Source organism: Phalacrocorax aristotelis, chromosome 1, assembly GCF_949628215.1.
Source record: "Phalacrocorax aristotelis chromosome 1, bGulAri2.1, whole genome shotgun sequence".
NCBI lineage: Eukaryota > Metazoa > Chordata > Aves > Suliformes > Phalacrocoracidae > Phalacrocorax > Phalacrocorax aristotelis.
The window spans coordinates 202,927,269-202,942,351 of NC_134276.1; the positions used below are offsets into that span (position 1 = coordinate 202,927,269).

The following is a 15,083-nucleotide window of genomic DNA, read 5'->3' on the forward strand; positions in this document are numbered from 1 at the left end:
TTTTTTATCAAGCTGACACAATCACAAGAGCTTTCACTCACTGCAAATTTTTAAAAATAATTTGAGATTTTATTTTGACTCTCTCCCTTCTTTTCTCCACAATGAAATTTCCTGTAAGCTCTTCATTAAGCTCCAGCTACAAGAGCAGGATTTTAAAGTCATGTTCTGTAACAGAACAGACCTAGATGATTCATGCCTATTCCTGTGTAACAGCTGGGCTCTGTAAGAAAATTTGGAAGTATAGTTCCTAGTGTTCTTTGGTCTTAATAATCTATGAATCTATGAGGACAAAATAAACAGTAGCAGATAATAGTATTGACCTGTCCTTCAAAATTATTTTACTACCTGCTTTTATGATGTTATTTGAACTTCTCCAGTTCAAGTAAACTATTTGCCCACCATTCATGGCTGCATGTGTAAAATTCATAGCATAGTATTGAAAGGAAGCCACTGTGCTTTTGTAGACAGTAATTCCACTACTACAATAATTAGTATCTTTGAAACACATCAGTGCTGGAAGAACAGCATATTCAACAAAAGAACAGCATAAACGGCACTTTCAGAAATATGTATTATTCAGTCAGATTTATTAAACTGAAAGTCAATGGATTTTAGGCAACTTTAAATCAAAGTGTTATCAGGTATGAACTTTGTGTATTGTAAAGTGACCAACATGTTCAGAAGTGTAATTTTGTTACATATTGCAAAACTGTTTCCAAAATCAAACTTTATGTAATCTATTAGCACTAAAATAAAGGACTCCTTAAACAAAGTGCTCAGCTTAACTATTTATTGTAGTGATGTTTTTTCTCATATGTTCAAAGGATAAAATTCAAAATTAGCATAGATGCAGGACAAGGAAGCTTTGTGAATTTTTGTCCTACACCCATAGGCAAGGCACATAACCTGTGGTGAAGACACTGAACAAATGCAGGAATCCCCTAAGAGCTTGTCAATGCATAGCTCATGTAACATTCTAGCTATGTGCCTTTAGAAACCAATGGTTAAAACGATTCAGCCGTTTCATGGGGACAGTTATTCAGGTATGCTCATGTGCTGGTAGGTGTTTACTTTTGTGAAGCTGCAGGGCTTAGCTATACAGTTAGAAGAATATTTATATTGATGCAACTGGTGTCATGCTGAGAAGTACAATAATTTATTCTGTAGAAATAAAATCATGCCTTAACTGAAAAGTTCAACTGATACAAATCCTGCATGTAGACAAAGCCTAAATAAAGCTGTCTGGAGCAGCTTCTTAGCTTGACATTGTCTTCCTCCCCCCCCAGCAACACACCTCAAAATACGCGTTATGAGTAGAAATGGAAAGCAGGCTGCTAAAGCTGGCCATGTCAACTCAACATCACCAGATAATTGCCCTATACAGTGCTTAGCTTTAATTACCTTTTCAGAGATACTGCAGTCACTAAAGCAATACAGAGGAATTAGTTAGTATGAAAGGCCCATGCTGAAGATAGAGCACATCTGGCTCATCTCTATGTGGTAAATTTGTCAGGTAATATATGGCCATTTCAGCGATTTTTTTTCAATAGTTGAAAGAATTTCTCCTGTCAGACTTCAACTTTAGTCTGAGAAATGTGTGTGAATGGTATTTCTTTCATTTGGCTACATAAGTCAACATGAAACAGAACTTAAATTCACTTGGTTTATAAACTATTTTGGTTTTACATACCTGATTTCCATCAATAGCATAGTCATACTTGGTGGCATATACTTTTCCCACAGATACTGCAATAGCATAAGCAACAATAGCAATGGAAAAGGAGGCTGCGATCATCTGAGAAAACAGGCTGACATCTGGGGGTTCGGGAGGCAAAAATCTAGCATTTAGAAAATATATTATTGTTACCAACTTTGATCAAATTTTATTCTGACTAAAATTGTCAAGGAGTTTGAGGCGGAGGCATACGGGTTGCTTATAATATGAAGTGTAATGTTGCAAGTTAATAAAAAGGTGGAAACAGCCCATTGACATACAGAACACGCTTATCTAGCTCACCATATCCCAAATCCTCATGCTATTAGTCAGCAACAAAGCTCCCATTGTTCTCAGCATGACTGAGATTTGGCCTTATGATAGCAAAGTGAAAAGTACATTTTCTGAAGCATTGAATAAAGGATGTATTGAATAGTATGATGAATTACATAAATATGTTAATGACACTTCATACTATTGTTAACATACTTCCTCAGAAGATCTCAAAAACATTTTATCCCCTACTGTGTTTCCACAAATTTTAATTAATCAAGCTCTGAATACCAAATGGAATGTGAAGGTTACTACTGTGAAGTGCTCTGAATCTTTCAAGTGAAAGTCTCTAGCAGTGTAATCCTGAACATCCTTGCTCCTGTGTCTATGGAAGTGACAAGACTGATTGGGATAACAGGAGTGACATGCATATGAACCACAATGGGATAACTCAGGTCTACAGAAATTAAATCTATGCAGAATTTCATTATTAAAAATCCTTTTTTTTTTTTTCATTTTCCATAGGCATATGTTCACTTCATGAGCCTGAAGCAATTAATTCTCAGATGAACTTCATGAATCAGGTAGATGTTCCTAAGCCTATTTTACAGACAAAGGAAAGCAAGGCAACATATTTAGGTAGCCTAATTGACAGAGCCAGAAGTAAAACTCAGGAAATCTCCAACTCTGAGTTCTAAACTCAGGTTACAGCTCTCAATATCTCTTTTATGTAATTTCTCTTACCACTGTCATTTTTAGCCAATTAAAATAATACCTATTTCCCAGAAAACAAAGGCACTCACCCTCTTGGAATGCTCTTAACAATGCCTGCATTGTATTTTTTTTCAAAGTCAGCAGCATATGAAATGCCGGTGGCTACTATTGTCTGTAATAAAATAAAACAACAGTTTTAATACTTAAAAAGGGTTCTTGTCTTCCTGTAGCTAGCCCCATCTATTTTATTTGTTATCAGTTTTTGTTATGCTGCTTTGCTTACCACGATAACCTCTATTGGTATAGGTATAGGTATCTTGTGTTTGAACCGGTCATTTATTTCTTTAACTACCATGCAGACAAAAATGGTGAGGAGCCCAGCGATAAGATCTGCAATGTTGGTGGTACCGATTTTTTCAAATGTTTCAGTAAGAGTCTGAAAAATAAAAATTACAACATAAAACATGCCCATGTCCACTTGAAGGATGTGGAAATACTCATGAAAAGATCCAGGTTTTGGAGGAGGCCGAGTTAGTTCTTTGTTCAGGCCTAGAGGAACCTGAGGATAATGTACTGTCAAGGTGATGCAGAATCAGTGAATGGATTTAATGGTGAATTTAACTGAAAAAGCGTAACTTCAAGAATTATCCAAACAGGAGGCTTCTGCTTTCTGATTTTTAGGAAATTAATACTAAGAAAGACGAGCTAAACCCCTACCTGTGTTTTACCTCTGCCTGTTCTTGGAGAAAAGAAGGGAAGATCTATAGTTTCTTCACTTTGTCCAAATAGCAAGGGACATCCTCATTTTTGTACTCAAAAAACAGCTAGCAGACCCATGGGCAAAACTCCGGCACCCAGTATATATGATCTGTGGCTTACATGTTTCCACTGTTGACATCCAGAGAATAAGTATGAACACCTGAGTTGTACCAGGCTGTGGAGAATCCTACACTTGAGAAAAGCAGTCACTAAACCTCACCTTGCAGTACATTAACCCTCCCAGCAGAGTTCAGTCCCCGGCTGGAGGACTGTCATAGCTGCGCTGTTGTAGGCAGCTCCATCCTCTATCCTTGCTATGCCCTTGCTTGGTCCTATTGTTTATTGCAAGCAAGTATACGAAGAAAACATGAAGGGCTGGTTACAGAAAAGTTACAAATACTCCCCTGTCCTCCAGAATCAGGAGGCATCAGGGTAATTCTCACTTGCCCCTGTCTCCAAGAAAATTCAATCATTCCATGTATAGTGAAGGACGTTCAATATAACAATCTGGTAGAAAAGGGGTTAGAAACAGACTTCTTGCATCCTAGTTAACTCCCCAAATACTGAGCTGTCAGTTTAAAGGCAAAGGGAGGGTTGCAGTAGCAGTACTACTACTACCATTCTGAAAAGACTCTGGTTTTGAAATAAAATGTCTAAGTGGTTAATCAGCTATGCCTTCTAAGCTAAAGAAGAAGCCCTCCTGAAACACTGAATCAGGTGCCTTTCTTCAGGTGACTGAAGCCATTTCTTGCCTGCTGTACTGCTTACCATGGATCCCATTCCTACTGACCACCTCTCACACTGCCCCGCTTCACAGGGGAACAGTAACTTCCTAACTTTGGGTTGTGGATTCTGCTAATGTTGGATGCTTAGTGTTGCAGTTTGTTAAACACCACTTCTGAAGCAAGTCCAAAACTTGCTGAAGCTGACACAGCAAGTCACTGGTTGAGCAGACCAGAAATCACAATTTCTTTGCCTTACACACACCTGCAAACACATTGACTTAGCTCACCTGTAAGAACACAGAAGCTTTGAGCTTTAACCTGAAAAAGTCAGCTTTCCACTCAGGCTTGCAGGAGCTGGAAGAGCCATGTAATTCCTTTTCAAAAATACTTTCTACTAAATGTACCACCCTTCAATAAACATACAAAACAGAGATAGAAAAGCTGCTGGAATAATGAGTCCATCACCCTGCCAGGTCTGCTCTAAGGTCTGCTAGACACTACTTTATCACATCTAATTTTCCTTGTTCTGAGGGAAAGAGTTTTCATTAATTCCGAAAAGGCCCAAGATACTTCTTTTTTTTCAAATAGTCCACCAGATTTTTTTTTCTAATTTTTACCTTGCTGTTTGTAGTTATATTCATCCTATTATTGCTAATCTAGATGTCTAATGTATTTTTGCTAGTCTGGTTGCCTGAACTGGCATGTAAAATCTGTAAATACAATTTTGTCTAGAACAGCCTCTTTTAGAAATCTGTTATTCTCATGTGAAGTGCTATGGAAGTTCTACATTGCTATGAACCTGAATAGTTTCATGCTGAAGTCAGTGACAAATCTCTCAATAATTTTCCTGGGGAAGGAGGCTATTCCGTAATATGAGATCTCTAGGAATTCAGTATTTTGTAATCCAGCCAAGACATTCCTCCATTTGATCATTTTCTCTAAGATCCACAAATGGAGTTGTGACAGGAACATTTAGCCTCACCTTAGCTAACCAGTAGTTACCTGGCCGCAGGGTGGGAATCCACATCCTTCTTTAGGTATTCACAAGTATGGCTACAGTGTGGGATGGAGAACGATGCCCTTTACCAGAATGACGTGCTGGTTTAAGAGTAAAGAGGCTTGGGACCGGTCAGCTTTGGGGGATGACCTGACAGGGTTAAGAAATGATGAAACATCCTTCACAATAAGCCAGAAAGCAGGTGGTGGGACAGAAATCAGTCTCCAGAAGTGACAACCTAGACAAGAAGAACTGTTTTGCCAGATAATTACGTTTAAACTTCATGTGAAAAATTGCTCTGCCTGAAAAAGACTTCAAGATGGCAGTTAGACTTGCTGTCTGGGGAACCCTGAAAGCTGCTACTTAGGGCCCCACAGCTATAAATGAACAGCTGTAGATCTTGAAAGTGAGTGAGAACTAAATGAATGCCCTATACTTACCACCACAGATATGACCCATTTCTATATGAAATGGAAGCAGAAGATAAACAGTTATATAAAAATTCTGGCATAAACCCAAAACAGATCAGAAGGGTATACTTACATATATTATGGAAAGCACACCATTATAGTTTTTAGTTGAAACATTTAGGACTATTTTCAATTGTGACACAAGCACTTGAAAAGCAGCTGCGGTTGTGAATCCCCCAACTAGTGGATCTGCAAGGTACCTCACAATGAAACCAATCTGAAGGACTCCAAATACTACCTGGAAAAATAATGAAGAATAACAGCCTGCTAAACAACAAAAAAGTACATTTTTATTTGGTGATTCCTTATGTTTTGTTCTTTTCTTCTTGTTGTTACAGAGTCTTAGGACCATGTTCCCTTTGCAGCCTAGTGTAGCACAATATCATGCCATCCAAGGAAATAAAGGAGACCTGAAGGAATGTGTGAAAGGGTGGTCCAGGATATACACCATTAGTACTTAGCTTCATGCAGGTCTCTCGGTCTGCAATCACAGGGCTATTCTTCTGTTGACTGCACTCCCAGTCATGCTGCCACAGACTCTGCCCAGGATAAGAATAATAATCCCCCAAAAGCTCTCCAGAGTTTGAGATTACTTTCCTTCATTTTTGTGTTTTATTAAAAGGAAATATCTTACTGCCCTACTAGGTATTTCCATGCCGTACATTTTCCCATTAAAATTAAAGCAGTATCAACCTTGTGTCTTCAAGCCAACTATTTTACCTGTAAAATTCCAACCAGAAACGTGAGGGTACTAGCAATCAGCACTCTCTGTGCATCTCTGGATTCAGTGTCTACCAGTGTCCCAGTAGCATTAGTCCCTGTAGCATTAGTGCCATCTATGAGAAAATTATCATCAGGAGCCATGCTCAGCACAACAGATCCCACCATCAAACTGACTACGGGGAATGGACCTGTAATGGCAAACAGAATGCAGTAAAGTTTAATATACATTGAAAAGAAGCATTTATCAGACTAGACAAGCAAACTCTAAATCAGAAAATCCATGTAATATTTTAATGTGGGTACATTAGTGGTATTAGGGGGCCAGGAGCCACAAGCACTTCAAACATGACACAAAGATACAATTCCTTCCTTAAATAACATCGTACATACAGATGCAGTTTCATGCTTCGTTTAAGCCAATTTAGGGCTGTACCAAGGCCAAAAGGGGCAACATGTTCCAACCATCTCCCTTGTATCAGCACTATAACCAGACAAAACAGATCACTGATCCAGCTGAAAGCAACTTTTTTTTTTTTTTTCTTTTTTGGTCACGGTTAGTTTTCAGCTGATCCAGACTGCCACATAGCTACATGGTCAGGAGTCCCCACACTGCGGTGGTAGCAAGAACATACACCAAGGGGTAGGGCCACATCTTTTGGCAGTAGTGTGGTGTTACATTGGCTAAAGATGACTGAAACTATACTTTGGGCAAGATACGGAGAGAGTAAGTGATCATTGTGTCAGCAACACACAATCTAAAAGTAATCATATTTGTTGCAGTTATTTACTAAAGTTATATGGAAAAGAAAAATGCCATGAAATGTCTTAAAGAAGGATAAGTTAATTTTACAGATACCTTAGAGGACACTTAATAAATATGAGTATTGGAAAAGCATAAAAAGGAGCATTTGATAATCTAAAGAGCAGGAGTGTCAACTTATGTAGAGGTGACAACTCAGACCTGGATAGTAAGTGTGAGCTGACAGGTAGGGCAGGAAGACACTAACAAAGTGGAGAGAACATACAGAAGTATTTGATGCAGCAGAGGAGAAAGTTGATGAAAAAGCATAATATCATGCCAAAGCTTTGGGAGGGGAAATCAATCTATTCTTAGCAGATATGAACAAGGAAAGATGGTATTTTGTTAGACTGAAGAAAAAGAAACTTCAGTGATCAAGCTGTAACATGAATTTTAAATGCGAGAATGGACAGGAAATAAACCCCATATTTTAAATAAAGTATTCAGAAAGAATCAACAAGGTTTACCCATAGCCTTGATGTGAGGACCTAGAGCGAGGCTGGAGTGGACACACAGGTTCTGGGTCTCCGTGACAGGCAAGAAGATGATATTGTCCACAGGGATCAAAAAAAGATGCAGCAAGGAAGGCTTGTAGAGGACTAAGAGGTCTGTTTTAGCCATCTTGAGCTTTAGCTGATAGACCAAAATGTCTGTTCATATTGCCTACTGAGGCCTTGATCTTGTAATTTCTTGCATAGAGGGTAGTCAAAGACAAGATTTAAACTTCAGCATAAATGCAAGCAGAAAGCATGCAGGGGCACAACTGAAGTTAAATATTATGCACAAATGCCTGTGCAGAGAAGAAATAAGCCTTAAGTCCCCCAAACCCACCGATATTAATATTCAGCACAGCCAATTCGGTTCAGAAAGTCGTTATCTTGTATGAAATATGAATGTTCACAGAAAGGGTTAACATTTTGTAATAGATAATTCACTGTAACTTGAACACATGCAGTTACCAACTGAGATGTGCCTCGACGTCCCCAGGAAAAAGTATGTCAGGATGGGAAAAAAGGCAGAATAGAGACCATATCCAACAGGAACTGCCACCAGCAAAGCGTATGCCAAACCTGAAATGATAGACCATCAAAATGTCAGATTTAAAATCTCAACAAACTACTATCTTGTCTAGAATAGACTTTCAGAAAGATTTACTCCTTTTGTACAGCTACAATTTAGAATGTAAATCAGTTGGAGGCACATGTGTTGATATCAATGACTGCAAATGATTGTATACCCCACACTGGTAGCTGGATGAGTAAGTGCTGAAAGATGCTCCTGTATTTGTATAGGTAGCACAAAACATAGGCTCAGATGTGAAGTTTAAGTGGGGGAACACTGTTGCAGGAGTGAATGGATGGCCCCTTGAGGGAGAAGAGGGATATGCAAAGTGTTAGTAGTGAAATTATAGACAGAAATTTCAAACACAGACTCTGAATTATTGCACTACAAATACACATCAGTATGTTCAGCCCTTCTGAAAATCAGGCCACGGGTTTTTTCCCAGTATCAGCTTATAAACTTAAATACCAAAAGTAAATCACATGAATTTGAGAGTTTTGATCCTTATGATTGTCTTCCTTTGTATACCTGTGCAAGCCATCAAGTCCAACACACTATGAAAAAAAGAAGTTGCCTTCAGTATCATATCCCAGTTAGCTCCACTGCCGAGTGCAGTATTCCTTTTCAAAGTTACTGCAAGAGCTGATCAGAATTCAAAACAATTGAAGTCCCGGTCATACTACTGTGACTAGTGGGAGGACTGCAAGCAACACACACAGTTGCTGGGAGTTAGGGACATCAGGGCCTCAGGATTCCGGAAGCCTCTTTTTTGGCAATCATTTTGGCCAATTTTCCCACTATCACATGATTTAGAATTTCAGAATTAATATGTTTTTTAAAAATTACAGCTAGATTTAGGTTTGCACTAATTCTAATTTGGTTTTTTATTTTTTTTTTTAATACATAGGTGGGAGACCAAATAGTATATTTCAGAAATCAGTTTTACAACTGGAATCTAATTGTGAGAAAATCAGGCGCCACTGTAAAAAAATAAATGAGGGGGTTACAGTAAGAGCATAATAGCTGTTACAAGTCATATGAAAAGCCCACCTAGCCCCTTCATCTCAAAAAGGGAGGGGAGTCCCTCAACTGTGGCACTACCCTCAGCAGATATCTTCCAGCTCTGACACAGACTCTGCGGGACTGTGAACAAAACACTTCCTTATTCCTCAGGTCACCCTCTGCCTGGGGCAGAGTTTGTAATGCTTTTTTTTTCTGCCAGTCTGTGCCTTCCTAGCAGCTCCAAGGGAACTGACAGTAGGGAATACTTGTGGCTAATTGGGAATGCAGAAACTGCTTTCTTTGTTCCCAATATGAATCTTTGCCCCCTTGTGCAAACACTTTATTTCCATTGATGGAAAATGTGGGGTTGACACAGCTAGCTTAACCTCCCCCACGCCTGAAAAGTTGTGAAAATAGTATAAGAACACTATTGAGATGAAAGAAATTAATGTGCTGGATCACGTCAGGGTTATAGCTATTCTTGTCTTTGAAAGTGCACCTTACCAGCTGCCTCAAGGCAGAGTGGTTCTGCCCCTTAAGTCCTCCTTAGCTAGCTTATTTCAATTCATTTCTGCTTATTTCTGCCACTTTTCTCTTTGTTCATCTACTGAATGCTTTCCTAATAAATGGAATAAGGAAATAAGGAAAACTTAATATTGCAAGCCCTGTACTGTAAATATTCATCAAGTTTATATATTTTTTAAATATGAATATGCCACCGCCTCCTTGAGGGTTGTTTTCTGCAGATACCAGAACAACCTTATGGGCCAAATTTGAAAGGAGAGTAGATATCAAGGTTGCATTATTTTGGGGCAATAACTAGATTTTTGTAGGCAGCTGCAGGAGAGCTATAGGCTCAGATAACCAAGAATGAGAAATAAGACCACATGACCTATCTGATTTATCACAGTGTAATTAAAATTTTAAATATCAAAATGAATACTCTTTGAATAAAAGGCTTGGGAAAAAGGTTAAATACATCTTGACAGTGCATCAAAGGAACTTTAAATCTTCCAGCCAAGCAGAGAAGAGGAATAAATTAAAACCATCAATTATTTATTGCAAAATACTACCTAATATCTAGTATTAAATAACAAGTCTCAGATTTGTAATTCCATCTGCATAACATCCCTGGGTTCAGCTGGCTCCCTTATCAAAACGCCCTCGAGAGCGGAGGGCCGAGGCGCCTGGATTTACCTTGCAAGGTGGCGACGAGGCCGGTGCTGACCCCCGAGATGATGTCGCTGACCAGCCACTCTTTCACCCGGTAGTTGGGCAGCCACTCCAGGATGGGCAGGAAGGACTTGGCAATCTGAAAGGCCCTTTTTCTTGAACATCTGTGAGAAAGCAAGCGATTGAACGTACCCCACGGGGCTGCAACCGGAAAGCCCCCAGCGACCCCAAGCTGACGGAAAGCTGGGGTGAAGCACATTTTAAGCGGCAGAGGTTGGCGTGGTCGTGTCTTCCAGAGAGGGATCTGGCGTCAAAAGCGCTGCCTCCGGAGGGGAACACCCTGTGGGCAGCCGCCTCCACCCGCTTCGACGGGACGGAAAGCAAAGCTCGATCTGGCGACGGATCGACGTCCGTCGGGCCACTTTATCCCCCGGAGACGGGATTTTACCGGCGTCGGGACGGCGCGTCCCGCCGGCCCGCGCCGCCTCCCCTCACGGCTCCCGGCGCCCGACGGAGCCCCCCGGGCGCCGCCACCCACCTGCAGGCCTCCTGCGCCCGCTCGCCAAGCGTGGGCGGCAGCGGCGGCCGCCGCTCGTTCTCCTCCTGGAAGCCCGCCTCGCTGTAGATCGGCCGCGCCACCACGTAGTGGCTGAGCTCCGCCAGCGCCTCCTCCGCCCGCTCGCCCGCGGCCATGGCCCTGCCTGAGGCGGAGGGCAGCGCCCGCGCCGGCACCCCCTGGCGGCCCGCCGCCGGCTCCCCGCGCCGGCCGCCCTCAGCCCGGGGCGCGGCTCGGCCCGGCCCCGCCGCGCCCCGCAGCGCTGTCCGCGTCCTGAAGCGCCGGCTCGGCCGGGGCCCCGCTCGCCCGCCCGGCCGCCCACTGCCCCACCTGCGCCCGCGCCCGCGAGCCGGCGTGGGGCAGGGCGAGCCGGCGCCGCCGCAGCGGCATTTATACGGCCGGCTGCCGCCGGGAGATTTATTTACGGGGAAACAGAGACACCCGGCTGCGGGCCGGCCCGGGCGGTGCCTCCGTCCGCCCTCCCCCGCCGGCCCCATCGCAAGCCCTGCCCCGGAGCGACCCCCCCAACCCGGCACCTCCCGTTCCCCCGGGGCGAGGGGCTGCATTTCAAAGCCGGCCGCCGGGCGGGCGGGCCGCCCCGGGACAGCGCGGGAGAGGGGCGTTGTCGGCGGGAATTACGCTCCGGGGCGTGGAGCGGGGCTCTCGGCACGCACGCGAGCCCCACCGACGGGTGGACGGGCTCGTCCCCCTCCACCAGCCGCCCTGAGGAGCCATCTGCCCCACGGCAGCCTGTGAAAGCGCTCGCCGCTAAGGCACGCCCGAGGGGGCGAGACGGGACTAGCCGAAACCTCCTCTGGGTTTTCAAAGCCCTCTTGCATCCTGTCATCCAGGCTTTCGGTACTGGCTCCACACCGAGACAAACACCTAATGAACTGCATCTGCTCTCCAAACCGTCCTTGGGCTCGCCCAGCCGCCTCGGCAGAAGGAGAAGCGGCTTGGAGCCCACGGGCTCTTTTGCCACACCTGGAATGACAGAAGGTTGCCTGGAGCTTCTACTTTGCCCAAGGCAGGTTGGAGGGAATGAACTCCTTGGCATCCCTGCTGTAATTTAGGATTAGAGATAAGATTGGGGCTGAAAAAGTCAATCCTGCATGCTGAGTACAGCTGGCCACACTGCAGCTCTTCCATGTTACATATGGAGGACAACCTAGCAAAGACCCTGCAGGACTGAAGTGAAGCACATGTCCTCCTCAGCCCGGGAGATGTTTTAAAATCAGAATCAGCGCCAATGTTTCAACTAACACCAAAGAGGTGCTGAGGGTACTGCATCAAGCAAAGTATTTGTTTAATGAACTACCCAGGCATGGATATTCTTGATAGCCTTGATTTCAAAGCGTTTTCGTATAGTCCTAACTTCAGGCATGTTGGAGCCAACATTGCTCAACTAGAAAGAAGCTACTTGCTGAAAGTATGCTTCATAGAGTGAACACAGTTTAGGCTTTCTAACTCTGCAACAGGCTTTCCCTGCTGCTCTACTATAAGAAACTTCTAGGTGAACTACTGAAATGCTTTCATCTGAGCAATGTTATATCAGGCAACGACAACCAGCTTCCTAAACTGAGTAGTTTTGAAGAAGCTTGTAAGCACAGCTTACTCACTGGAGTAAGTAAAAGCCAACAGTTAATGTCTAGCAGTAGGACTTCGTGTTTTAAGGAAAGTGGCCTAAGGTCAATGTTACTCACTCCAGAGTGGGAAAGCTTTCAGATTTTTTTGCTAGCAGATACTGCTATGGGGAAATAGAATTAATGTTGGAAAACAGAACAGTATCCAGATTCAGTTAGATGTATACTAAAGCACATCCAGAAAACTGAGCTGCCATCAAAACTGAGTAATCTACCGAGTTAGAATCCACTCCTGAGAAAAATGGAGTAGCATGAAAAGTAGTTTTGGAATCTAAATTCAAAAAGCTGTTGTGGTGACATCTTCTTATGTTCTAAAATTAACACAAGATAATGAAATTGCTCCAGAAGGTATAATGGCTTCTAGGTTAATCATTAAAGCAAAGAATAATAACAGCAAAAACATTTGCAGGAATCCAACATAGATGCCCTACACTTAAAACATGTATTCTCTCCTACAATTCCCAAGAAACTATTAATATCTTCTTATCCATAGTTATCATAGTTATATGATTTTAGAAGAGAACTGGGTGATATCAAGAAGAAAAAAAGTCATACTGAACATGGTAATTAACACAAGGAGACCACAGTCAGAAGAATCTGAATTGTCTGTAACTCACGTTCCTCACAAATTCGCCTCCTGTAGCCCCCTGTGTCTGGCTGAATTGAACTCTGAGGTTCAGCCTCTCACTGGCAATGAGTTGCCATAGGATCAGCAGCAGAGGATGTACAGATGAGAACTCTGTGGGACCATGCACATTGGCAGGACAGAAGTATGCATGTTTGAGGACAAGAGGTTTCAAGAAAAAAGCTTCATCTGTGTAACACAATGGACTTACCAGTATTTGAAAAGAAGATTGTGTGAGGAAGAGGATGAAGAATGCAAACCCTAGCTCAGGATGGATCCTAAGTGCAGAGGCAGATCTGTGTGAAACCAGAAGCAATGAGTTTCCAAACCACAATGTTGATGACCCAACTCAGGATGCTGCCCTGCACAGCATGCCCTTCCCCTGCAACACTAACCCTTCAAGCTAGAAGGTAGCCTTTTTTTCTTGTTTTGTTAGCTTGAAATCTGCATCAGTCTTCTAAATCCTTTTGTTCACCTTATTATTTGTTACTATTTCCTACTTAGGTCATGTTAATTTTGTACCTGGTATGAGATAAACAACCTAGGACGGATACACAGCCTGTTTCCAAGTCCCTGCTTAGAGTATCACTGTATGCCTTATTCCCAAGTCTTTAACTCTAAATGCTTAAGTCATGTCTGGAGAAGAATCAAAGCCTAAGATTTTGTCCTTACTGGCCAAAAATAATAGTCCCTCTCTTCCATCCTCTCACATTGCCTCTTTTCTGTACCTTGTCTTAAAGTCAAAAGGAAAGGAGTAGTTTAGCACCTTCCCAGCCAACTTAGTTTCTGCTTCCATATCACAGGAATATGGGTTTAAACCTCAGGCTAAGTAAGATGTAGAACATGATCTCACTTTCTAGGTGAGCAGCTATTAAACTACCTCACGAAACATAATTATCACTAAAACTACTGCCTCTTCTGGCTGTGTTTTCAAAGAGAAGAGTAAACCCAATCAGACTACACAGACGGTCTGATCTCCGGCAGCAAAATAAAGGAAAGAACTTAAGCTATGACTTAAGCAGTCGTAGCTTAACCTGCAAGTCTTGCAGACATGATTTTATCACAGCTGCAATCGGTATCTGATTTCCAGACAAATGAGTTTTGAGAGATGCTTCCCATTTTTGTTTTCCCCAGTAGCTGGCTTTGGTATCTCCTCATTTCCAACAGACGTGCTAGTGCTTGTATCTAACTCCCCCTAGGCACTAAACACCCGCTAAGCTCTGGTGCACCCAAGGGTATTTGGGAATCAACATCCCCGATTTGGTTGTGTTGGTCTAGACTGAGACTGCCTTGGAAGAGTTCAGAAGGGAATCCTCTAGCATGTACAGTCCTGGTCTGTAGCAATGTAGCCTGCTCCCACTTCCACTCAGCTCTGCCAAAGCTGAAGATGGAATAGCAATGTTTTAGGGCAGACTCGCACCTGCAGATGGCAACAGGAATTTGCTATGGACCACAACTCTATTCCACAGTGACGGACACAAAACTAGAGGGGCTGTCTTGTTTTCCTCACAAATACAACTTGCAATGCCCACCCCTACTTGCACATTGCCTCAAGAGCAAAACAGATGTCAACAGAAAATATTCTACGTTATTCCTGAACTGGGAATGCTCAGTTCCAGAACTATGTTTTTAGATCTCCCACAATTAATGTAGAGAGCAATATTCAGCACAAAGTACCAGAGGACTGGAAAGACATAACAGAGCTCATTTTCCAGCTTAACCCTGTCTATAAAATTATTTTTATCAGGTTGTGTTGGGACCCGTACTACAGTTGCCACTGGGATAAGCACTGTCCAAAGGCAAGGCAAAATGAGGGTTTCCGTCCCAGAGAGCTTAAAAAGTAAATTC

At 42.7% G+C, this 15,083-nt stretch overlaps 1 protein-coding gene across 1 annotated transcript in view; it reads right to left on the minus strand.

Annotated features, from left to right (window-relative positions):
• SLC26A4 (solute carrier family 26 member 4) overlaps window positions 1–11,113 on the minus strand; it is a 30,561-nt gene extending 19,448 nt beyond the window's left edge. Inside the window, exons 1-8 of the mRNA XM_075081352.1 lie at window positions 10,950–11,113; window positions 10,436–10,575; window positions 8,134–8,244; window positions 6,373–6,563; window positions 5,726–5,890; window positions 2,985–3,137; window positions 2,791–2,873; window positions 1,691–1,838 (exon numbers count right to left, since the gene is read on the minus strand). Coding sequence (XP_074937453.1) covers window positions 1,691–1,838; window positions 2,791–2,873; window positions 2,985–3,137; window positions 5,726–5,890; window positions 6,373–6,563; window positions 8,134–8,244; window positions 10,436–10,575; window positions 10,950–11,104 — 1,146 coding nt within the window. The 5' untranslated portion in view covers window positions 11,105–11,113. The remainder of the gene's footprint in view (window positions 1–1,690; window positions 1,839–2,790; window positions 2,874–2,984; window positions 3,138–5,725; window positions 5,891–6,372; window positions 6,564–8,133; window positions 8,245–10,435; window positions 10,576–10,949) is intronic.
• Window positions 11,114–15,083: the final 3,970 nt, after the last annotated feature.